Source organism: Dendropsophus ebraccatus, chromosome 4, assembly GCF_027789765.1.
Source record: "Dendropsophus ebraccatus isolate aDenEbr1 chromosome 4, aDenEbr1.pat, whole genome shotgun sequence".
Lineage (NCBI taxonomy): Eukaryota > Metazoa > Chordata > Amphibia > Anura > Hylidae > Dendropsophus > Dendropsophus ebraccatus.
In genome coordinates, this window is record NC_091457.1 from 143,861,986 (window position 1) to 143,886,086 (window position 24,101).

The 24,101-nt window shown below is 46.8% G+C and overlaps 1 protein-coding gene across 2 annotated transcripts in view; it reads left to right on the forward strand.

The window, feature by feature from the left end:
• The window catches only part of SREBF2 (sterol regulatory element binding transcription factor 2), a 34,745-nt gene extending 11,207 nt beyond the window's left edge, over window positions 1-23,538 (forward strand). The window contains exons 3-19 of one of the 2 annotated variants that reach the window (XM_069967300.1): window positions 239-450; window positions 1,603-1,749; window positions 5,023-5,244; window positions 5,412-5,526; window positions 6,728-6,909; window positions 7,774-7,966; window positions 8,933-9,117; window positions 15,748-16,009; window positions 16,093-16,262; window positions 16,765-16,936; window positions 17,035-17,146; window positions 18,432-18,544; window positions 19,029-19,158; window positions 19,864-20,029; window positions 21,682-21,867; window positions 21,960-22,071; window positions 22,970-23,538. In XM_069967300.1, the coding sequence (XP_069823401.1) occupies window positions 239-450; window positions 1,603-1,749; window positions 5,023-5,244; window positions 5,412-5,526; window positions 6,728-6,909; window positions 7,774-7,966; window positions 8,933-9,117; window positions 15,748-16,009; window positions 16,093-16,262; window positions 16,765-16,936; window positions 17,035-17,146; window positions 18,432-18,544; window positions 19,029-19,158; window positions 19,864-20,029; window positions 21,682-21,867; window positions 21,960-22,071; window positions 22,970-23,190 (2,900 nt within the window). In that variant the 3' untranslated portion in view covers window positions 23,191-23,538. The remainder of the gene's footprint in view (window positions 1-238; window positions 451-1,602; window positions 1,750-5,022; window positions 5,245-5,411; window positions 5,527-6,727; window positions 6,910-7,773; window positions 7,967-8,932; window positions 9,118-15,747; window positions 16,010-16,092; window positions 16,263-16,764; window positions 16,937-17,034; window positions 17,147-18,431; window positions 18,545-19,028; window positions 19,159-19,863; window positions 20,030-21,681; window positions 21,868-21,959; window positions 22,072-22,969) is intronic. The other variant, XM_069967302.1, reaches the window with a different exon arrangement.
• Window positions 23,539-24,101: the final 563 nt, after the last annotated feature.

Below are 24,101 nucleotides of genomic sequence, written 5' to 3' on the forward strand. Positions count from 1 at the left end.
GTCGAACATTTGGCACTCCCCGCTGCCTGGACAGCCAAAGCCATATCTTTGGTTGTCCAGGTAAAATGGGAATTGTAGTTTAACTACAGCGGGGGTGCCAAAGGTTCCTCGATTACTGCCCTGTCCTATGTATAGGTAGGTTTTGATATTAAGAGAGCCCCTTTAATCTGTCAGGAGTTGTAGGGTATGGGGGTAATCATCCTCTCCATCTCAGTTTTTCTGTTGTTCATGTTCTCAGTTCTGCAACCCCAAGTTTCAAGTTTGATGACTACACAGCAGATGCAACCAGTGACCATCCAGCAGCAGGTACAGACTGTCCAAGCCCAGCGGGTACTGACACAGACCGCCAATGGCACCATACAGACCATCGGTCCAGCCACGCAAGGCACAATCCAGACGCTGGCTCCAGCTACTGTCCAGGCTGTTACACCCCAAGTGCAGCAAGTTCCAGTAAATGTCTCAGTTTTTATGTATATTTGTTGGCAACAAGACATTGTTATTGCAAAGTGCTATATGCTGTACAATGGGTGTCTGTAAAAACTGAAGGCTGTACTGAGAGAAGAGCAAAGGCCAGTTCACATGGAGTAAAACTGGCGCATTCCGCCGCATACATACATACATACATACATACATACATACATACAGCCTCCTCTCTCCGTGTGGAAGAATTGTCGCGAGCCCTCCCATAGACTGCCTGTAGGACACAAAGGCCAGTTTTACGCCATGTGAACTGGCCCTAAGAGGACAAGGACACTGAAAAACAAGTAACAGAATAAGTCATAAAATTAAAATTACAGAGCTGAATATTAACTTTAAAATGAATCTGTTTGTAGGTTAATCCTACCTTTTAAATAAGGGCAGAAAAAATAGTGACAGGAATGCTAAACAGAACGGTGTATTGCTTATCTAACTGTTCAGCCGTTCTCCTGATATGTAAGAGAATGGGCATTATGCCGCACACCTCCCTCTGCCCTCTGGCTGCTGACTTACAGGGGTCTGTATGTACACAGTATGTACACAGTATGTAAATATTTATACTGTGTGTGTGTGTGTGTGTGTGTGTGTGTGTATATATATATATATATATATATATATATATAATGTTATACACAGTGAGTGTAATGGTGCTCATGAATCTAAAGGACTACTGAGCACACACATATAATGGAGAGGACTAGTGTGTGGGACTCAAGAGTTTTTGTTATTCTGTAGAATATCTCTGAATCAGCTGCACAGAACAATGTAAGTGTCCAGCTTTTCTGTCACTAGTTTTTGTTATCCTTGGATAGGTCAGCATAAACCTACTGAGAGAGTCTCTTTAACTAATCTATCCCAATCTCACTTCCCTCCTCTTAACTAAGTTACCCTGGCAGTCTGTTTAATTCCATGGGTAAGCCTGCTGAATCCTCTGCAACAACCAGAGCACTACATGCAGTAGTGAATTGGTGACCATGGTAGTTGTATGGTACCTCTTCTTCTAATTTTTTTTTAAATTTTTTTATTAATCAGTTTTTAAATCCAAATGCTTAATATAATGTGCAACATTCTGGTTGCCTTCATCTTCACAGTTGTGCTGTACATAACCTTGGCTTGTCCTTGTAGGTTCTGGTCCAGCCTCAGATCATTAAGACAGAGTCCTTGGTGCTCACAGCACTGAAGGCTGACGGCAGCCCGGTCATGACTGCGGTACAGAATCCCGCCATCACAACCCTCACTGCTCCTCTACAGACCACCGCCCTGCAAGTACCCGTAAGGCTTTTTTAATCTGTTTGTGTTACTTATGGTTAAAATGTACCTCAATGTCATAAAATATATTGTATAAAACTAATAGGCACTGTCATTAAACAAGTTTTTTACATGTCACAGTTTTGATCAGTTGGGGTCTCTCTGCTGAATGATCAGAATTATTAGTAGCACATTTCATTCCCCGACACGCTGTCCTCTCCATCCAGGCAGCTCCATCAGAATGCTATAGAGACTGAGATGATGATCACAGTGAGCTAGTGATGTGTGTGCTGAGGGCCGTCCTGATCAGTGGGGGTCTGTGCAGTGAGATCCCCACCAATCAAAACGTTCTACATGTCCCTCTGAGATGTTTGTAGTTTTTTTGTTTTTTTTTTATAATTTATTAGAAACTCATTTTAATTGTACAAGTTTCCCATGATAACACAATAGAGAGGAAGGGACTGAATATAATAATTGTGGCCCAAAATATGTTCAGTTTAAAGGGAACCTGTCACCCCGGACGTGGACGCAGAGCCCGCCCGCCCCCCTGGTGCAGCCCTGGATACTTATCCTTTTCTGCAAGTCCTGCTCTTGGAATCGGTCCCGGGACGGAGATATCCTCGTCTGAAGCGGTGCGCGCGCGCTGCAGAGGTGAGTCCGATGCCCATAAAGAATGACGGCTCCATTCATTCTCTATGGGCATCGGACTCCTCTCTGCTGATTAGCATACAGCACGCGCTCAGCTTCGGGCGCCGATATCTCCGTCCCGGGACCGATTCCAGGTGCAGGACTCGCCGGAAAGGGGCTGCACCGGGGGGTCGGGCGGGCTCTGCACCCGCGTCCCGGTTGACAGGTTCCCTTTAAGCGCAAGTCTGGGTACTCTACTCTGCTATGGATTTTATCTGTGAAATTAGACAAAGGGTTTTTCTGGTTTTATGGAGGTAATAAATGACAAGTCATGTAACTTTCTAATGTACGTTGTCTGTGTTAGGATATTTATGGTCCGTGAATAAATACACACTTGTTTATAGCCAGGTACATCACTGACAGCAGATCTAGGTGATACAGTGGTATCTGGTCTTTGAGTTCAGCAGATTCTCCTTGAATGTGACATTGATGGCCTGTCCTTAGGATAAGCAATCAATATCAGATAGGTGGTAGCGAGACTCTCTGCGCCACTGCCGATCAGCTGCCGAGGCTATCAATTGTATACCATTCATACTTCATTGTATAGCAAGCACAGCCCTATACTTTTGACATGTGCGCCTCTTGTTACAGACCACTCCCATTCACTTCAATCTGAGCTGTTGTAGCAGGCGCAGCCGCTACTAGAAGTATACAGCTGTACTTGGCACACAATGAAGAGGCTGCAAATTTTTGGTGTTGGTCGCGTGACAGGTGTTACAGTGTGTCACCCTTATCTGGAGCTGGCTGGTTAGCTCCACTACTTTACTAAGAGCAACATTAGTTCTGTATGTGTTTTCAGCCTTCCCCTGTGAACAAAAGTGTGTATTAAAAGAAATAATAAAAGTACAACTTTTATTAGAAAGTTGTAGAGCTGCTTATAATTTTTTTTTTTCTTAAACTTTAATCTCGATGGTAACACTATGTTATGGTATATTGGACCAGCTTGTGATTCCCCTTTTTAATACTTATGCAAGGCACATTAGGGGAAAGGCCCCGCTTATCTGTCCCCAGCTACAGTATAGTGTATGGCATTAATAATTGATAGAAGTGATGGCATGGGTCAAGGTGATGTTAAAGTCGCCATTCACTACACCAGCTTATCTTTACACTGCAGATATGGTCATGAGTGTAAGTATACATACGGAGATCCAGATAAGATATTTTATCATCTCACGCTACACTATTCACTAGTTAATTTATTGGAAAAATTAAGAGAAATAAAAAAAAAAAAGAGAGAGAATTTTTTTTTTTTTTTAAGTGTAACCCTGCCTGGAATCTGTATGCGGAGTTACAGATCTGTGAATGCAAAATGTCACTTAGTTACAAAGATTTGCTGCATAGAGCCCTTACGAATACATATATATGCGTGGGTGTGCTGCAGGAACTGGTGGATGGATCGGTGAACGACAGAACTTCCCAAGTCATTTACATAGAAAAAGTAAAAATTATTATAAATGGACCTTCCAAATAAAGGTTCAGCCACTCTCCCTATCCTCCACCCTATTAGAATCTATTGTGTCTAGATTGTGTTTAAGCGTTGTCACAACATCTCCTATGTGAGGTAACTGTTCCAAAACACAGGGTTGCATCATTGTCAAAAAGTGCCCATGTACACATACAAAGAAGGGTTGTAACTAGTGAAGTCTATCAACTTAAGACTTCTTCCTTTGTTTTTATTTCACTGAATCAACATTTGTCCTCCTGTATCAACTTACACCAAACAACTTAACCCATGGCTGCATGCTTAAAGTGACACTGTACCTACAACCTGATTCCCCCCCCCCCCCCCCCCCCCCCAAACCGCTTGTACCTTTGGATAGCAGCTTTTAATCCAAGATCGGTCCTGGGGCCAGTTCGGCAGGTGATGCAGTTATTGTCCTAAACAACTTTTAAACTGGCAGCACCATGCCCAAAGGCCGGGGCTTAGATTGTGTATGCATTAGGCTGGCACAACCGCTCTGTCCCTCCTCCCCGCCCTCCTCATCATTAGGAATGCTCCAGGCAGATTGTCTACTATTCTCCACCTGTGTCAGCACGGCACATGGGCTGGATCGTTAAGCACATGTTCAGCATGGAGAAAATGTTCCAGTGGCATTCCTAATGATGAAGAGGGTGGGGAGGAGGTACAGAGTTAGGGCACAGATACTCCTGTTTGGCATGGGGCTGCAAGATTAAAAGTTGTTTTTTAGGACAATAACTGCATCACCTGCCGAACGGACCCCAGGACAGATCTTGGATTAAAAGCAGCTGTCCGAAGGTACAAGTGGTTTGGGGGGGTCAGATTGTGGGTACAGAGTTGCTTAAAAAAAAATCCTCATAGTTCCATGACAGTGATGATCTTTTTGGGGAGGTTTAAAGGACGTTGCTACCTATTAATTCTGGTAAAAAACAACAACATAGGAGTACAGTGAGACACAGCGCCCTCTACAGGAAATTATTGCTCATTTTCCTGCACTGTTCACTCTTCATTTCTACTGGAGCATGACTCTCTCAAGTATAAGATCTGGGTGTTTCTGATTAGTTGAGGCACCGGACACCTTAAAAGTTTTCTTTCTTGCTGACCAGAGGTCATAATTTAACAATATGTCTTCCTTCCATTACTTGTTTTAGACATTGGTTGGTGGCGGTGGAACTATTCTGACAACGATGCCGGTCATGATGGGACAAGAGAAGATGCCTATAAAGCAGGTGCCTGGCCTTGTAAAACAGCCAGAGGTGCCCAAGGAGGGCGAGAGGAGAACAACACATAACATCATCGAGAAAAGGTATCGCTCATCCATCAATGATAAAATCATCGAACTGAAGGACTTGGTTATGGGAACTGATGCCAAGGTGAGTGTCGCATCATTTTGGACTTTTTAAAGATTTTTTAAAGGGTTTAGTATTTTTAGTGAATTTCTGTCAGATGGTGCGATTTCTAGATAATGTGAGTGGCTTAGTAAGATGAATAAATGACACACATGAGATTCGCCTGTCCTATAAAGTATGTTGTTTCGCAGATGCACAAGTCAGGGGTCCTGAAGAAGGCCATAGATTACATCAAATACCTGCAACAATCCAATCAGAAGCTTCGTCAAGAAAATATGGCTCTCAAACTGGCCAACCAGAAAAACAGTGAGTGCATTGCTTCTATATGCAGCAGTCATACAGGCCTGGCAGCTTTACAAATGACATTTATTGGGGTATTCTAGTCCGAGGCTAGATTTACACGTAACGGGTCCGTAGTGGATTTGACGCTGTGAATTTGCAGCGAAATCCACTGCGGATCCACTGCCTGTTAGTTTCTATGAGAATACATACTCGCAGCGGGATTGACTGCGATTGATCCCACTGCGAGTATGTAAGTGACAGCCCTGTTAACCCCCCACCGGCCGGAGGATACATTACCTGCTCCACGCTTCGGGGGCTCCCGTGTCTGGACATCCCGCTCAGCCAATCAATGCACTGCAAATGGGATGTCCAACTGTTTCTTCCTGGGATCACCTACCACAATACACTTACAGTGCAGGGCTATGGGGATTCTAGCAGTTCCATACACCGCTCGCTTGAAGAGGGGACTATGAATCTGCTGGTGATCACCAATGGCCATTTGTACAGCTCACGGTGGATTCAGTTGTCAAATCTGAGATATATGGGTCTGTCTAGAACAACCACCAACAGATGATATCGGCTGTGATTGAAAAACACCACTGACCCCTTGACCCCCCATGAGAGAGAGAGAGACTGAGACTCTGCAGGGAGTCCACTCTCACTCAGACTTACCCCTCCCCTACCTACAGAGAACACAGGAATGTTTAGCTGTGCTGAATGTTCCTATGAATATGGAGGAAGGTCGGGAGACATAGTTGACAGCTGAACCATCAGTTGGCCATCAGTTATTAAAGGTGTATGGGGGACCTTAAAGGGGTTATCCAGCTTTAGAAAAAAACACAGATACTTTCTTTAAAAAACAGCACCCCCATGTACTCAGGTTGTGTGTGGTATTACAGTTCAGCTACATTCACTTCAATGGAACCCTACACCCGAGTTGAGGACAGGAGTAGAGCGGTTTCTGGGAAGAAACAACCATGTTTTTCTAAGCCTGGACAACCCCTTTAAGCCATGTGTAACATACTTTATGTGCAGATACTCATGGTAGACTCCCCAGATATGCAAAACATTTGTCGTGGAGCCGGATCTTTGCTATTTCCTGTGCTCTTTTGTTTATACATATTTTATCTGGAGATTGTCAGACACTGAACAGTCTAGTCAAGAGTTTGGATAATGATCCCCGTGTTTGTATTGCTGTTTGTGACGCGGTATTGTTGTTTTACAGAATACCTGAAGGGCATTGATCTGAGCAGCCTGGTGGACACCAGCATGGAAATGAAAATGGATGAATTCAACCAAAACATTCTGATGATGTCTCCTCCGGCATCGGACTCTGGATCTCCTGGTGACTTCTCTCACTATTCTGTGGATTCAGAGCCAGGAAGTCCTTTGCTAGATGATGAAAAGGTGAACTTCTTGTATATATTGTGTCTGAGTGATATGCTTTATAGGAAGGTTATGTCTGAGTTGTGTGCCATTTTCTGTAACAGTCTTACATGTATTTGTATGGAATTAGTATCATAGGGGTATTCTCTGCTTACAAAGTTATGACATATTGCTAAGATCTACCACTACTTCATGATCTATAGTTGCTACAGCCTCTTTATCCCTACCCCAGCAGTGTCCCAGAGGCCGAGCACCCTTGGATTATAAAGTATCGGTATGTCCTAGCAATGTTTTACCATCCATAGATGAAGGTATTGGCATATTTCTAGTGATCTGCAGGGGTCTGACTTCTGAGACGTCCCATGATCCTCAGAATAAAGGGGCCACAGTGCTGACTAAATGCTGCATCCTTTTCTAACTTTTCCGATCATACACAGTAATGCTCTTGAATAGGGCTGTCCTGCATTTCCATGAAGGAGCTGCAGGGTGAAATAAATGCTGTGGACCCTTCATAATCAGGACTGTGTATGCGTGACATATAAAGTAACATTACATATGCATTGGGGTGGTATGGTAGTTTGACTAAGCGGTAGTCAGTTTGCTTCAAGAAGAACTGTGGATATAGTCTTGGGTTGTAATGCAGGCTGTAATTCAGGATCAGTAAGGCTATATATTTCCTGAGCTACATTACTTATATTCAGTGTAAAAGATATATGAACTGTAACATGGTGGCTGGTTTGGCCTTCAGTTTTTGTCTATCTAGTAAGGTTAGTATATTGTGTCACGCTATTGCAGTTTAGTTGCAGATACTTGTATGCACTCTTCAGTATGGCACAGCATTACACTGGGCACTGACAATTTACAATATTCCTATCTGTTTCTAAGGTGAAGGACGAGCCAGATTCTCCAACAGGACTTGGGATGATGGATCGCTCTCGGATGCTTCTCTGTGCTATGACGTTCCTTTGCTTGACGTTTAACCCTCTGACATCCTTGCTGCACTCAGAGAGTGGGCAACTTTCAGACCGGCCTGCGCAGTATGGGACAAGTAGAACAATGCTGGGTATTGAAGTCTCAGGTACAGTGCATCTCCTTTTTATGGCACGAACATCTTAAGAAATAATAATTTTGCAGTAGCAGTTTTTGGTGGGAAACTGTATAGTTTGCTGCCGAAGGCTGAATGTATGAGAGGTCTCATCATCATATAGCTTTAACAGCTATTTGATATGTGGCCTTATTACTGCAGACAATGAATGTGATTCTCCTTGTGTTTCTAGCCTAAGGGCCCTATTCCACCGGACGATTATCGTTCGCATAATCGTTAACTATTAACGATTATCTCAAACGACCGATATTGCGAAAGACCTGAAAACGTTCGCTCATTTCCATGGAACGATAATCGTTACTTATGATCGTATTTGCGATCGTTTCTTCTTCGCTATTTCTTCGCTATTGCGTTCGTATCTACTGCGAATGACCGAACGACGTCTTATTCAATGCGAACGTTTTGCGAACGAGCAACGATAAAAATAGGTCCAGGTCTTATAAGGCGATCAACGATTTCTCGTATTGTCGTCAATCGTTAACTGCATTTCAACCGAACGATTATCGTTTAGATTTTAACGATAATCTGAACGATAATCGTCCGGTGGAATAGGGCCCTAAGGGTATGCTCACACTGAGTAAATTAGGCGGAATTCTGTTGCAGAATCCCACCTCTCTGTGTGCCATAGCCCGCCTATGGGAGCGCACACGCTCCTCCACTGCTGCGGCTCTCCGCTCAAAGAGGTGACGTGTTACTCGGTGTGAACATACTCTTAACCTGTGTATCAGCTTCTCTTTAGTTTTTAACCTTTGAGCATGTGAAATGCTTTGTTTATGCTGTAGCAACATCCATTGCAGAATTCTTCATTGCATGCAGTAGATGTCTATGGTACATGGGGTAAATAGTAAATGTACTAAATTGACAGACATTTTGAGAAGCTGGAGTTAATTTATGAACAAAATTCTATTAATAAAAATCACCTTTCTATGTATAATTCAGCTCTTTCTGGGAGTTGGCTTGACTGGCTTATCCCTACATTAATTCTGTGGCTGGTGAATGGAGTGATCGTCCTCAGCGTCTTCATGAAGCTGCTGATCCATGGAGAACCAGTGACGCGGCTGCATTCGCGTTCCTCTGTAAAGTTCTGGAGACATCGCAAACAGGCTGACTTGGATCTCGCTCGGGTACGTCGCTTGTCATTACTTGTTTGTTTTTTTTTCACGAATGTTACATATATGCACTTTGCCATTTATTTTAGTAAATAATAATTTTTATTTATGTAGCACCAACATGTTCTGCAACACTATGGAAATGATTCATATTTGCTTATATTTGCAGTAAGTTTATGTTCACATGGATTTCAGTATGTATGTCATGCCGAAATTCATATGGAATCTGCCAATGCATTTTGAACAGCATATTACTCAGGACAGGCCACTTTTAAGGTGGATTTCGTATGTAAAAGTCAGTGAATTGCCGTTTTCTCGGGCGTCTTTTTGGGGGACACAGACACCATGGGTATAGGCTGCTGTCACTAGGAGGCTGACACTAAGAAAAAATAAAGCAAGTCGGCCCCTCCCAGCAGGCTATACCCGCCCACTGGCACTGAGCTAATCCAGTTTAGCTTAGTGTCAGTAGGAGGCAGATGCAGGTCTGGTTTCTCCAGATCATCTCTGCTATTTTTCTGTTTTTTTTTTTTTCCTTACAGGTTGGGCACGGTGAGTAATCTAGACTCACCCTGATCCCAATTCCCAAGTGACCAGGGAACAGACCCTAAATATAGAGGGACTGTCTACCCTAGGTCACCTACGGCCGGACTCAGCGCCCAGGACACAGACCTGCTCAGCTGTCTGTCTCCTCATTGCGGACCTTGCTCCGCCAGCCCCTGCACACTCAGCCTCCCAGAGTTGAGCGTTCAGCGTGGCACAGTGCCGGCAGAAGACCAGAAGACATCGGATGGTGAGTTTCTGGTCTCGGACCTGCCCGGGCGTTCTGCGCGTCCCCTTCGCTCCCCCTGTGTGCGCTCGTGCTTGCCGCTGCCCCGGCGCGCGGCCTCCGTTCTCGGCCCGGCGCGCGCCCGACTCTTCCGCCGGCTGTAGCGCGCAGGGCCTGCCTCTCCTGGCCGCTCCTCCACCCTGGGCCTGGTGTCGGAGGATACCGGTGTCCCTCTGGTCCCGAGCGGCAGCTTACTGGGCTCTCCCGGCAGCGTACGCTACACTGGGGTCCCGGCGCCATTCCGGTTCAGGCGCCTGTTTGAATTTCCCGCGCGCGGGCCGGCGCGGTGACGTCACTGCGCTGAGGACGCCGCGCTAGTACATTCCCGCGCGTCGGCTCCAGGATACAGGCTTCCGGTCCGCACGCCGTTACTGTGTCCTGCTCTGCAGCCGTTCTGCTGGTCTTCCTGCGTGTCTCTGCTCCTGCTTCATCTTCAGGACGCTTCGGATTCTCCCGGGTAAGCTCTCTGGGATTCTTTACTTTATGTTACCGTCTTCTTGCTGCCAGCTCACTGGATATCTGTTCTCCCCCTGCAGGCTGTCAGCCTCCCCAGTATCCGGGTACTCTGCTGGAATCCTTCTACCACGACACCTTTTTTACTTAAGCTGTCTGCCTAGGAGGATACACTTGTGTTTTTTTCCTTTTATATTGCATTATGTCTGATTCAAGGTCTGACTCCTCTCGCCGTCAGCAACCTCCTCCTTCTTCTGTTACTTACTATTTCTGTTCATCCTGTAACACTAAATCTTCTTCTGGCCATTCTCAGCCACTCTGCACTGCTTGCTCCATGCAGTCCTGTTCTTCTCAGTCCCTTGCACAGGATCCCCCTCCTTCCCAGGAGTCGGATGAGCCAGCTCCAGCTTGGGCGCGTTCCCTCTGTCGCTCTGTCTCTCAGATGGCTGAGCTTTCCCAGTCGGTCGCGGCTGCCCTCGACCGTCTATCCACTTCCGCGGCAGTTCAGGCTCGCCCTCTCCCTTCCACCAGTCGCTCCGGTCGGAGTCATTCCCGTAAACGCCCTCGGGCGGCCTCTTCCCGGTCGTCTTCAGGCTCCCCTAGGTCGAGTTTGGCTCCTGCCCACATCTCCCCAGCTAGACGGTCTCATTCTCCTGGAGACCAGTCAGATTCTGAGGGGGCTTCCGCCTCTGACCCAGAGGATCCTCACATGTCTGCCACGGTGGATAACCTCGTGGCCGCCATCCGTGATACCTTCCAGTTGAAGGATTCAGCGGACCCACCTCCATCCGGGGAGGTCTGTTTCAACAGGAGCGCCCTCCGTGTCTGTAGCTCCTTTCCTAGTCACAAGGAATTTGACGCTTTACTCACCAAGAACTGGAAGTCCCCGGATAAAAAGTTTGCCAAGCCCAAACGCTTGGACACCTTGTATCCGTTTTCGCAGGACCTTGTGTCCCTCTGGTCCTCCCCCCCTTCTGTGGATCCTCCAGTTTCCCGTTTGACTAAGGCCACTACGCTTCCTCTTGACAACGTGGCTTCCTTCAAGGATTCCACCGATAGACGGGTGGAAGCCTTGGCTAGGTCGGCTTTCGAGGCCTCCGGATCCTCCCTTTTGCCCACCTTTGCCTCCACGTGGGTTTCCAAGGCGATCTCGGTGTGGGCTAAACAACTGAGGGACGGTCTTCTTTCTGGGGCGCCCCCTGATGACCTGGCTGACCTTACTCAGCAGATACAAGATGCGGCCCAGTATATCTGTTTGGCTTCCTTAGACTCCGCAGCCAGCTCAGCCTTCGCTTCAGCTAATATCGTGGCCATACGTCGATCCCTATGGCTCCGTGAGTGGCGGGCTGACCCGGCCTCTAAGAGGTCTCTTACCAGTCTTCCTTTTGCAGGTTCCCGTCTTTTTGGGAAACGCTTGGACGAAATTATTTCTGACGCTACCGGAGGTAAGAGTACCAGTCTTCCCCAGCAGCGCCCGAAGCGTCAGGATACCCGACGCAAGCCGGGTTCCTTTCGCTCCTTTCGGTCGCTCCCGCCTGCTCCCTCCACTAAGAACGCGGGCTCTCAAAACAAGAGGACTGGTTTCTCCAGGAACCGTCCTTCCTGGCAAACCAGGACGAACTCCTCCCGGCCCCCCTTCAAGTCAGGCGCTCCCAAGACCGCCTCCTCCTGAAGGTTTCCCCCCGTGCGACTCCCCGCTGGTGGGCGGCCGTCTCCTGTATTTCCAGGAGGCCTGGCTCTCCCATGTCGAGGACGCCTGGGTGCGGGACGTGGTTTCTCGGGGCTACAAGATAGAGTTTTCCTCCATTCCTCGCGACCGTTTCTTCCCTTCTCGCCTGCCTCGGTCTCCCTCTCTGGCGGCCGGGTTCTCTCAGGCCCTTCAGTCTCTCCTCGACAAGAGAGTTGTCGTCCCCGTTCCTTCCCCCCAACGGTTCCGCGGTTTCTATTCAAACCTTTTTGTAGTTCCGAAAAAGGACGGCTCGGTGCGCCCAATCTTGGACCTCAAGCGACTGAACCGCCACGTCCGGCTATCTCATTTTCGGATGGAGTCTCTGCGTTCTGTCATCGCGTCCCTGGAGCCGGGAGAGTACCTCTCCTCGGTGGACATCCAGGACGCGTATCTCCATATTCCGATTTTTCCCCCCCACCAGTGTTTTCTTCGCTTCGCCATCTTATCGGACCACTTTCAGTTCGTGGCCCTACCTTTCGGCCTGGTCACGGCCCCTCGTGTTTTTACGAAGACCATGGCGGCTGTCATGGCTCTTTTACGGTCTCGAGGGATTTCAGTAACACCCTACTTGGACGACATTCTGGTCAAAGCCCCGTCCCGGGACCAGAATTTGGAAAGCCTCCGTATAACGTTGGACACACTCTCTCGTTTCGGGTGGCTCCTCAACCGACCCAAGTCCTCCTTGACCCCCTCCCAGTCCATTGTGTTTCTGGGGATGAGGTTGGACTCGCTTCAGGCTCGGGTCTTTCTCCCGGAGGACAAGCTGGCGTCCCTTCGCTCCGGGGTTCGAGCCCTTTGCAGTCATCGCCCGGTGTCCATTCGATTCTGCATGAGGGTTCTGGGGAGGATGGTGGCCGCAATAGAGGCAGTGCCTTTTGCGCAGTTCCACTCTCGTCCCCTTCAGCTCTTCCTTCTGGCGCAGTGGGACAGGTCTCTTCCTTCCCTGGATCGCCGGGTCAGCCCCCCTGCTTGTCTTCGGAGGGATCTCCAATGGTGGCTCCAGTCTCCGAGCCTCTCCATCGGTCGCTCATTCCTCCCCATCCACTGGCAGATCGTAACCACCGACGCCAGCCTGCAGGGCTGGGGAGGAGTGTGGCACACTCTCACCGCGCAGGGGACTTGGTCGCCGCAGGAGTCTCGGCTTCCTATAAACATACTCGAACTACGGGCCATCAGGCTCTCTCTCCTGCACTGGCAGTCGCAGCTCCGAGGTCTCCCCGTCCGTGTACAGACAGACAATGCCACTGCGGTGGCGTACGTGAATCATCAGGGCGGCACCCGCAGCAGGGCCGCCATGACGTAAGTGGCGCTGATCCTCTCCTGGGCAGAGGTAAACGTGCTGGCCCTGTCGGCTGTCCACATCCCAGGGGTGGACAATTGGATGGCCGACTACCTGAGTCGCGCACGTGTGGATCCAGGGGAATGGACTCTGCACCCCGAGGTGTTCTCCCAGATCTGTCTCAGATGGGGAACGCCCGACGTGGATCTGATGGCATCCCGGATCAACCGACGTCTGCCGAAGTTTGTCTGTCGGACGCGGGACCCTCAGGCTCTGGCGTCAGACGCTCTGGTGATTTCTTGGCGGCAGTTCCGCATGCCTTACATTTTCCCTCCCCTCCCGCTCCTTCCACGGGTCCTGAGGAAAATCAAGGCGGAAGGGGTTCCAATCATCTTGGTGGCCCCGGACTGGCCCCGCCGCGCCTGGTACGCGGATCTAGTGAACCTCGCCGTCGACGCCCCCTGGCGTCTGCCCGACCGTCCGGATCTTCTAAGTCAAGGCCCGATCTGCCACCCGCATTTCGCGTCGCTTCGTTTGACGGCGTGGCTGTTGAAACCTGGGTTCTAAAATCCCGGGGCTTCTCGGACGCGGTCGTCAGGACGATGATCAGGGCGCGGAAGTCGTCTTCTGCCAGGATTTACTATCGCTGTTGGAAGGCCTACCTCCGTCATTGTGAGGCCTGCGCGGCGCACCCGCTTTCCTTTTCGGTGGCCCGGCTCCTCGCCTTCCTCCAGGCAGGGCTGGAGTCCGGCTTATCCCTTAGTTCCCTTAAGGGTCAGGTTTCCGCGCTTTCTGTTTTTTTCCAGAGACCCTTGGCTTCGATCTCTCAGGTGAAGACCTTCCTTCAGGGGGTGGCACATCTTGCCCCCCCTTATCGTCGTCCAATTCCCTCCTGGGACCTGAACCTGGTTTTGGATGCTTTGCAGTCTTCTCCATTTGAACCCCTCAGGGACGTGCCCCTGTCTATTCTCTCCTTCAAGGTGGTCTTCCTGGTGGCCGTCACGTCTATTCGGCGAGTATCGGAGTTGGCCGCTCTTTCTTGCCGCCCTCCCTTCCTGGTCTTTCATCAGGACAAGGTTGTGCTGCGGCCTGTGGCCTCATTCCAGCCCAAGGTCGTGTCGCCTTTTCACCTCAATGAGGATATTATCCTCCCCTCCTTCTGTCCCGCCCCCTCTCATCCGAGGGAGCGGGCGCTTCACCACTTGGACGTGGTTCGCGCCTTGCGCATCTACCTTGCGCGGACGAAATCGTTTCGCACTTCTGACTCTCTTTTCATCCTCCCTGAGGGTCCTCGCAAGGGATCGGCAGCGTCCAAGGCGACTCTTGCCCGCTGGATTCGTTCTGCTATCTCTCGAGCTTACAGTGGTAAGGGGAGGGCGCCTCCTTTCGGAGTCTCGGCTCACTCTACTCGGTCGGTTGGGGCTTCCTGGGCTATCCGGCATGGGGCTTTGGCCCTTCAGGTGTGTAAGGCCGCCACTTGGAAGTCTCTGCATACCTTCTCGAAATTTTACCATGTGGACACCTTTGCATCGGCTGATGCGAGCTTGGGCCGCAAGGTCTTGCAGGCAGCGGTGGCTTCTTCCCCTTGAGTTCTTCTCTGCTCTTTCCCTCCCAAGGGACTGCTTTGGGACGTCCCATGGTGTCTGTGTCCCCCAATAAGACGCCCGAGAAAGGAGGAGTTTTTACTCACCGTAAACTCTCTTTCTCGTAGTCTTCATTGGGGGACACAGCACCCACCCCTTGTTTGTCTGTGTTGTAGTTGCCGTTTGGCCTGTGTTTTCAGACCTTGAGTGTGGACTTTGTTTTTTTCCTTTTTCCTTCGGCTCCTCCTACTGCTTTTCACTACTGGATTAGCTCAGTGCCAGTGGGCGGGTATAGCCTGCTGGGAGGGGCCGACTTGCTTTATTTTTTCTTAGTGTCAGCCTCCTAGTGACAGCAGCCTATACCCATGGTGTCTGTGTCCCCCAATGAAGACTACGAGAAAGAGAGTTTACGGTGAGTAAAAACTCCTCCTTTCTGTTGCTACGTCAGTACAGTAGGATGAACTTTTAAAAAAATTTCCCAGCTCCTGGCATCATAATGAATCATGATACAGGGAGCTTCGAGGACCAGTCCGCAGAATGCTGTCCCATGCCCAGGCAGTATTTTGTGGATGTAGGAATGCCTTCTCATGGTAGCAGAAGTTAATTTCTGATCAGTTATACTACTGCCAATTGATACTACTTGATAATTGATACTACTGCCAATTGGTTCATTATGGACAGAAAGGAATTTTTCATCGATCAGGAAGAAATACCTGAACTGATGACCCATCTCTAGCAATCTAATACTTATGGAGTTTTACCTTTACACACACAGGGAGACTTTGCAGCGGCAGCAGTAAATTTACAGACCTGCTTATGCGTCTTGGGACGCTCTCTCCCTGCTTCGCGGTTCGACCTTGCATGTAGCCTATCCTGGAACATTATACGCTGTAGCCTTCAGAAGATCAGTCTGGTACGGTGGCTACTGAAACGTACTCCAGGCCACTGTAAGAAAGCAGAATTCCAGGATGAAGCCACAACCAGCGCTCGGGATGCAGCCCTTGTCTATCACAAGCTGCACCAGCTTCATTTGACAGGTACTCTGTAAGATGCTCGATACAATTTGTGTACCCAGCCACTCTTCTCCTTCCATATTGATTGTTTTATTTCCTGTCTTTAGGAAAGCTTCCATCAAGTTGGCGTTGTTCAGGCTTAAATCTCTCACTATGTGCGGTAAATCTCGCTGAGTGTGCCGGTGACAAGATCTCGCCGACCTTACTAGCAGAAATCCATCTAACTACTGCCGTGCAGATGAAGATCACCTTCTCCGGCAGATTTTCTTTCCTGTCTGTAAGTTTCACCCGCACACACGCACAGTCACCGCCCACACCGCCCCATTCAAACTCTTCTTTATTGCAGTTCTGCAGTAAGGAGGAAGGTTTAGCTGGGCAGCCCCATTTCTTTTGCAAAGTGGGAGTCTGTATTGGGAGCATTTCCATTCCCTTGCCTCAGCTGATAGCCTAAAAGGGGTTATCCATCGCTCCAAAAACATTGCCACTTTCTTCCAGAGACAGCCCCACTCTTGTCTCCAGTATGGGTGCAGGTTTTGTGACTCCGTTCCATTGAAGTGTATGGAGCTTAATTGCAAAGCACACCTGAACTTGAGACGAGTGGTGCTGTCTCTGAAAGAAAGTGTCATGTACCATGTTTTTGTAGCGCTGGAAACGTCCAGTCATAGGACCCCTCAATAGTCACAACTGAGAGTGTGAACCAGGAGCGCTCTCAATATAGACTGCTCTGGGATCCTTCTATTTGTTTCAAGTTTAGTGATCATGTGACTTTCCCATTTTAGGCATATTTCTTGGGGTATGCTCAAAGCAGCAGCTCTTCAGCGGACACAGATTCTCTACCAGAATCCCTACGCTGGCTGACGCACCCTCTTGGAAAACACTTCTTCATCAATTCCAATTGGACTGTGAAGACTGCATCGAAAGAGTCTATATACAGCTCTTCAAGAAACCCAGGTAGGAGGGATAATCACAGATTTTACTTGTTGCTTATCGATACAACTATTTGCTTTAATAGTAAGCAGTAAAGCCACATTGTTAGTTTCCTCTTGCAGCTGACCCCATTGCTCAAATCCATCGGGCATTTTGTGAATCTTTGCTGGAGAAAGCCCTGTATGCTCTCGCAAAACCAGAGGCTAGCAAATCATCACTGGATGAAGAAAGCTGGTATGAATCATTCCAAGAATTTACATGCTGCACTGTATATCAATGCTGAATCTCAGTCGGATCTGCACCTTTGCAACCTGCTTTATTTTTTTAAGCAAAAATGTACAATAAACATTTCCTATGCATGTTCATAGGTACTAGATTGATCCAGTTTATCCTTCATAGTCCACAGACAACGCTCACATGTAGTCTTAGGGTGTTATTACACAGGCCGATGAAGGCCCGATAATAACTGTAAGTGAGCGCCGATCTGCTAGATAGGCCCAGTAAACGACCGCCAATTACATGGCCCGACTATTGTTTAACAAGGGCTGCGTGGACATCTTGTGGTCTTCTTCTCCCCAGGTCCCGCACTCTCCAACTTCAGAGCGGCCTGTCTGAGCTGACAGGCCGCTCAGCCAATCACTGGCCATGGTGGCGCACTGCTATTACACGTAGAGATGCGCGGTTGACCCCGACAATTATAGGTTCAAACCTATATCAACGAACAGCCGATAATCATTGTCATCGGCTGATCGCTGTATTTATTACACGGAGCGATAATTGGCCGAATTGGGCCGGTTCGGTCGATTATCGCTCCGTGGAATAGGCCCCTTATCCTTCTGTAATGTATTACCCCCCTGAAGTTAATAGGAGCTGAGCCGTGGTAACCCTGCATGGCCGCAGTGTACAGAGCTGTCTGCTTCAATATAAAGTTGTTTGCTCATGTGTGAGTAAGGGGTCAACCCTGAAACGTCGTGTCACGGCAGTAAGGAACGCCCACTCCGTTCTATGCACACCTAAGAGAGCCCACAGCTACCAGCATGAATTACCATGTGAATACTTCTGAGAATAAATCTGAAAGATTCAGCGACTGAAACGTGAGTCCATCTCTTTTCTGTTTTGGATATACTAGGAATTAAAGTAACATTGTCATGGCACTTCAGCAAACAACTTTATATTGATGTATACGAACGGGCTTGTGGCAGCCTGATAGACTGTGAGTGCACACTACATATATAATTGACTGAGAGATATACGGGACATTGAACCTGGTTCACACAGATATTTCTTTGAGTCAGAGCTGTCTGCTATCTGTTTGCTGGTGCAGCTCAGGTCTTGGCGCCCCACTGATATGGTATTGATGCCTATCCTAGGGATATAAACTATAATTTTGCTTGGGAAATCCCTTTTAAGTTGTATATAGCCCTAAACCTTTGGCAAAAACTGTAATCCACATCCTCCTCTTTGCTGTCTTCAGGCCTTAGCTTGTCGTATATGTTACATGCTTTGTTTTGTTTTGCAGTGAGTTTTCTCAAGCTCAACAGTATCTGAAACTATTAAACGTGTTTGCGGATTCAGTGAGCGGCGTCAGCTTTCTTCCTATCGGAGGCTCATCCTGCATGTTGACTTCTACTAGTAAGTAAATGTCGGCACGTAAACTAACATATGTCTAAGGGGGCATTCACACATTCTGTATATATGGACTATGTGCTTCCAAACAGAATTCAGAATTCCCGGCATCATCGTGAATAATGATGCCAGGAGCTCCGAATTAGTTGAAATCTTCACCCTACTGTACTGACACGGGAGCGTGAAAATGTAAACTGATTCGGAGCTCATGAATGATGATGCCGGGAATTCCACAAACCGTTCTGCAGCATATCATCCGTGTATATGCACCGTGCACGGGATGTGTGAATCCCCCTAATTTTATATTGTCTGTTCCTTTCATCGATGAAGGTCGCAGATCAGTTTTCACATTTTGGCTTGCTACAGTTTTCAGTGAAAATCTAGTCTTCCCAGATGAAAAAATATGCATCTGTATTAATTGTACTGAATGTAAAATTATCTAAGAATTATAAGTTGTTTATGCTGTGACTGTGTAACTTGTCATTTTCAGGTACTGATCCCATCTGTCGCTGGTGGTACTCTGTCACCTCTATGGCTGTCGGCTGGCTGCAGGGGGATGATACTGTAGTGAAATCCCATTATTTGGATGTGGAGAGAATACCAAAGCTGCTGGATGCTGAGTAAGCCACTATTCAGTAGTCACTATTAAAGGACAACACCGGCCAAAACGTATTTTTTTATATATTAAATAAATAAAGGGTAATATATTAAATTAAAGTACATTAATTATTGGAAATGCACATATCCTGATATTACCGTTAATTTAGTAGATCAGGCAGGCTTTAAATTCTCTGAAAAACTGTGGTGTTACAAATCAGGTGTAATTCAAATGAAGTGTCCAGCAGGGGGCGCACTATATGTAGAAGTCTATGGCACTCCTTTTATTGATTTTTATGGAATACTTTGGGGAGCAAGGGCACACTCTCCCTGTGCTGCCGATGACCAGCGCTCACAGAGAAAAAAATTGAAGCCTGCCTGATCTACTAAATTAAGGGAAATAGTACTGTATGTGCATTTCCCATAATTAATGAATATTAGGAATTTATCTAACGTTCCTTATGTAATAACATATTAAAAATATATTTTGGCCAGAGTTTTCCTTTAACCCTTACCATTTACAAATAGCATGTAGATATTAGAGTTTGTTATATGTTATAATTATAATGCAACATATTCATGTGCAATGGTATAAAGTTGGGTTTCCACAATCTTTTGTTTTCAAGACGCCTATTGTGTATGTCAAAAGCTTTCCTGGCCTACTGGCTAAACATAGATAGAACAAAGCTGTCTGCGTTTTTAACTCGTCTGTTTTTGTTTGTTATCAGGAACCCCTTAGTGAAAGCGGTTGTTCACATGTGCAGATCCCTGCATATGTCTTTATCTGGGAAGACTGACAGTGTGCAGAATTCATTCAGTCATTGTGAGAAAGCCAGCGCCTTTCTGTGGAATAGCCTGAATATTAACAGCCCCTGTAACAACGATCTCAACAAGGTGATTATCCGCTAGATAGAGGCGCTGCGGCCATGTCTCTGCTTGTTTTGCTTATTTCAGTATTGTAAAACCCTGCTACTTATGAACAGCCGGGAGAGAAGGCGAGTAAAATCTCATTGGTGTCACCGTGGTGCATTGTTGTTGCATTGCATGTCTCTTTGGTGCCTGTGCAATGTTTCTTCAGTGCAGTATGGAGGCTTCAGATGTATCATCCGTTCAATAGACCAACATCTCTACAACTTGCTTCTACCATTACTTTTTCTTGTGAGTGTGGTTGATATTGAAGAGTAATAATTCTCAAATATACAATTCATTATACTGTTTATTATTTGAGTACACCAGGACATCACATCCATATTGTATTCTAGTATATTGATCGTTTCATTTAAAAACCTTTGATATGAATGTGGAGTTGGTGCTTCCTTTGTTGCTGTAACCTTCACTATTTGGAAAAGCCAAAACGGCATAGGCTTGCAACTATTCAGGCACATGGGCATTACTAAGGTCAAGCAATGGGTCACATATACAGTAGTTATCAATTTCTCTAAAATCCAAGCCTGAAACTTTTTTTTTTTTCCTCTTACATACCTCTCTTTGTACAGGAAAGAAAACATAAAATACATCCCAAAACAGTGTTATTTTTGAATGTCCTAGAGATGTGAATCCCACCTCTTGGACCCGTACCTGTCTTACTAACTGATCGCTAGATACAGCTGGGAGTGTGCAGCTATGTGCTTCACTCCCCAACCCACCACTTGATCTGACCTCCTGCGCGATATAGGCCCAGCTGTGCTCTTCTCTTGGCTATAGGTAGCATTTGGTGGCAGAGAGACCCCGATTGATCAAAATGACCTGTCAAGGTTTTTAGTACAGGTGATTTTGAGAAACTTTTTAATTGGGTTTATTAGCAGAAAAATGCTTTTTTATCAAGAAAAAGCAGTTTGAAGCTCTCCCCCCTGTCTTCATTGTTCTATTATGGAGAGGGAGGGGTGAAGGGAGATGAGGCACCAAAACAGGACAACAAAGAGTTAATTTACAGCTACATCACTGGGCTATCTCCTCTGAAGTCAGCACTGACCTCTCTGACCTCTGAATACCGGCTTTCACACAGGTCCCACTGTGTAATCTTTTGTTCTCTGCTGCCGACTAATCTCCCTCCACCTCCATCTCCTCTCCATAGAACAGACAGGGCCGAATGATGTAAACTAGTTGAGATTTTCTGATAATGAGGAGGGGGGGGGCCTGGGGAAATGCAGATAATTGCATATTTGCCTAATAAACCCAATTACAAAGTTTCTTAAAATCGCCTGGACTATTGATTTCTGCAAAAAAATTAAAAATAAATAAAATCAAAGGACAGTGACACTTTAAGTGAGAAAAATTATTTACCTATACCCAAGCATTGATGTTGGTGGGTGTTTGATGGCACTAAAATCACAAAGTTATATTTTGGCCCACAAATGACTTGTATGACCCTGTTGCTGTAGTGCTAGCAGGTGCAGGATTTCCAGACTGAGCTTGGCTCCATAAGAATTGCCCAAACTGTCAAGATGAAGGAGTGAAGTGGTTATGGCACAATTAATGTAATGCATTTTTTTAAGTAGTGATGAAAATATGAATGCTTTTTTTCTTCTCTATGAATGCATTTCCAGGTAGTGCAGCTGCTGATCTGTGACCTCCTGCTTTCCATGAGAACTTCACTGTGGCAGAAACAGGCCTGCTCCACCCAAGCATCCGGAGAAGGGATTCACGCTTCAAAATCAGTGTTGACCGGCTTTCAGAGGGACCTCAGCAGTCTCCGAAGATTGGCCCTCACCTTCAAACCTGCACAATGCAAGGTATGTATGCGGATAGTGTATAGTGGATAGCAAAATAGAAGGGAGCATTACTTTAGAAGTTTCTAACTGAAATCAATTTTGTTCAATCCTAGTTGTTCCTGCATGAAGCCACGGTCCGTCTTATGGCTGGAGCAAGTCCCACCCGTACCCATCAGTTATTGCAGCACAGCCTTCAGAAACGCTCCCCCAACACCAATAAGCAAGGTATTTATCACTCTCATTGCACGCTCTTACTTAAGAGACTTAGGGTCCTATTAAACGGGCCAATTGGAGCCCAGTGAATACTGTGAACGACCGCTCATCTGGAAGATTGGCGCTTGTTTACTGGGCCTATAACATGGCACGATAATTGTTTTGCTTAAACACTATACATTGCCTATCCATGCTCCAGGCCTCCTCCTGCTCTCTACTATTTCCCGGTGGTCCCGGCCTGTGATTGGCTGAGCGGCCTGTCAGTTGAGAAGCTGCAGCATGTGGGACCTGGGAAGAAGTAGAGCGCAGGAGAATCCCTGCAGCCTAGATAGGTAATATGTACTGTTTGCAGAATCGTCAGCCGCTGGCCACGCATCGCTGTTACACGTAGCAGTGCACTGTCGGTACCCGATGATTTTTGGGCCTAATGATGATGGTTTGGGCCTAAAGCAACGATCAGCCGATGATCGTTTCATCAGCAGGTTGTCTCTGTGACACTGAGTGATAATAGGCCGATTCAGACTATTATAGCTCTGTGTAATAGGGCCCTTAGATCACCATGCTGGAAAGGACAACTTGTTCCATGTTATATTAAGATTTTAGTGACTGAACATCAAGATCAATCTAGCTTTTGTCCCACTGCTCCATGGGAGGTTTCTGTCCTCCCTGATCTTTCCTTGAGACACCTGCACCTTACGGGTTGACAGGTGTACCGCCCAAGTGAAATTCTCCATCTTCCCCTGTATGTGCAAACTCCGAACTGTTTGTAGCAGTGGTGCAAGGAACCTCTGTGTTGTCCTGTTCCAGTAATAGGCTCATGGATTTATCCTGTTTTACACAGAACTAATTTTGCTTGCGTCTAATATTTTGTAAAACACTGATATGCATTGTTTTCTTCCTTTTCAACCAGGTGACCTGGAATCATTACCAGGACAGAGGGAGAGAGCCACAGCCATCCTTTTGGCATGTCGCCATCTTCCCCTGTCATTTTTATCTTCTCCTGGCCAGAGAGCAGTCATGTTGGCTGAAGCAGCACGGACTCTGGAGAAAGTGGGCGACAGGCGCTCCTATCACGATTGCCAGCAGATGATGGTTAAGCTTAGTGGGGGCACTGCCATGGCAGCTTCTTGAGGCCCACTGTTTTCTAGTGAACATCACCCAGGAGTAAATACTGATGAGCATGGTCAAGCCCTTTAAGCATTTTTATAAACCAGATAGAGAAAAAAATAAATTCTACAGGAAGAGACATCTGGACGGACAGCTTCATCATCAGATACAAAATTTATATGTTCTCATGAGATTTGCCTTCCTTTGTCATCCCACAGTCACAGAATTGGTTCTTTATTAGCGACCAGTAACACCTTATACAGCAGCCCAGCTTAACGTTACAGCACACATTAAAAAATTTGGTTTATAAGAATTTACTTACAAATTAAAAATTAGAAAGTGGGAAATATCTTCCCTATTTCTGGATCCTTATCACCTTGTTCCTAATTTATTTCTATATCGAATCAGACTACTGGTTAGAGTCATTCTCCACCTGTATAATGCACATATTATCCCAGTAGGTCCTATTCAGGATCTGAAAACTCCTACGCCATCCACAGCTCGGCAGGGATGTCTACAAGGTATCAGGCGTCACCTTAATATTGTATTTTCTCTCCAATTCATCATTCATTTATTGAGCAATTTCTTTACCTCTCTGTGCTATTCAGGTCACCGCCCAGTGGTGTTCCTGTGATAAAACTGGTTATATGTTCATTGAAGTGGTCACCCCTAGTGGAAAAGCTAGGGACCCTTTCCTCACTGGATTGTAACAATTGTCTTACCCATCTAGTCATAGGTTCACCTATGGTTTGTATTACTGTATATAGTAAAAACGAACTGGTTTGCATAGATCAGTTTCTCCACAGCCTTGGCTATGTGATCAGTAGCCCTGGTGGAAGCGTCTTCAATGGCTCCTGTATTTTGGATGTCTCTTTCTTATCCTGGAACACTGTTAAGTGGTCTTGTTATTTTAAATGTTCTACAAAACAAGGCAT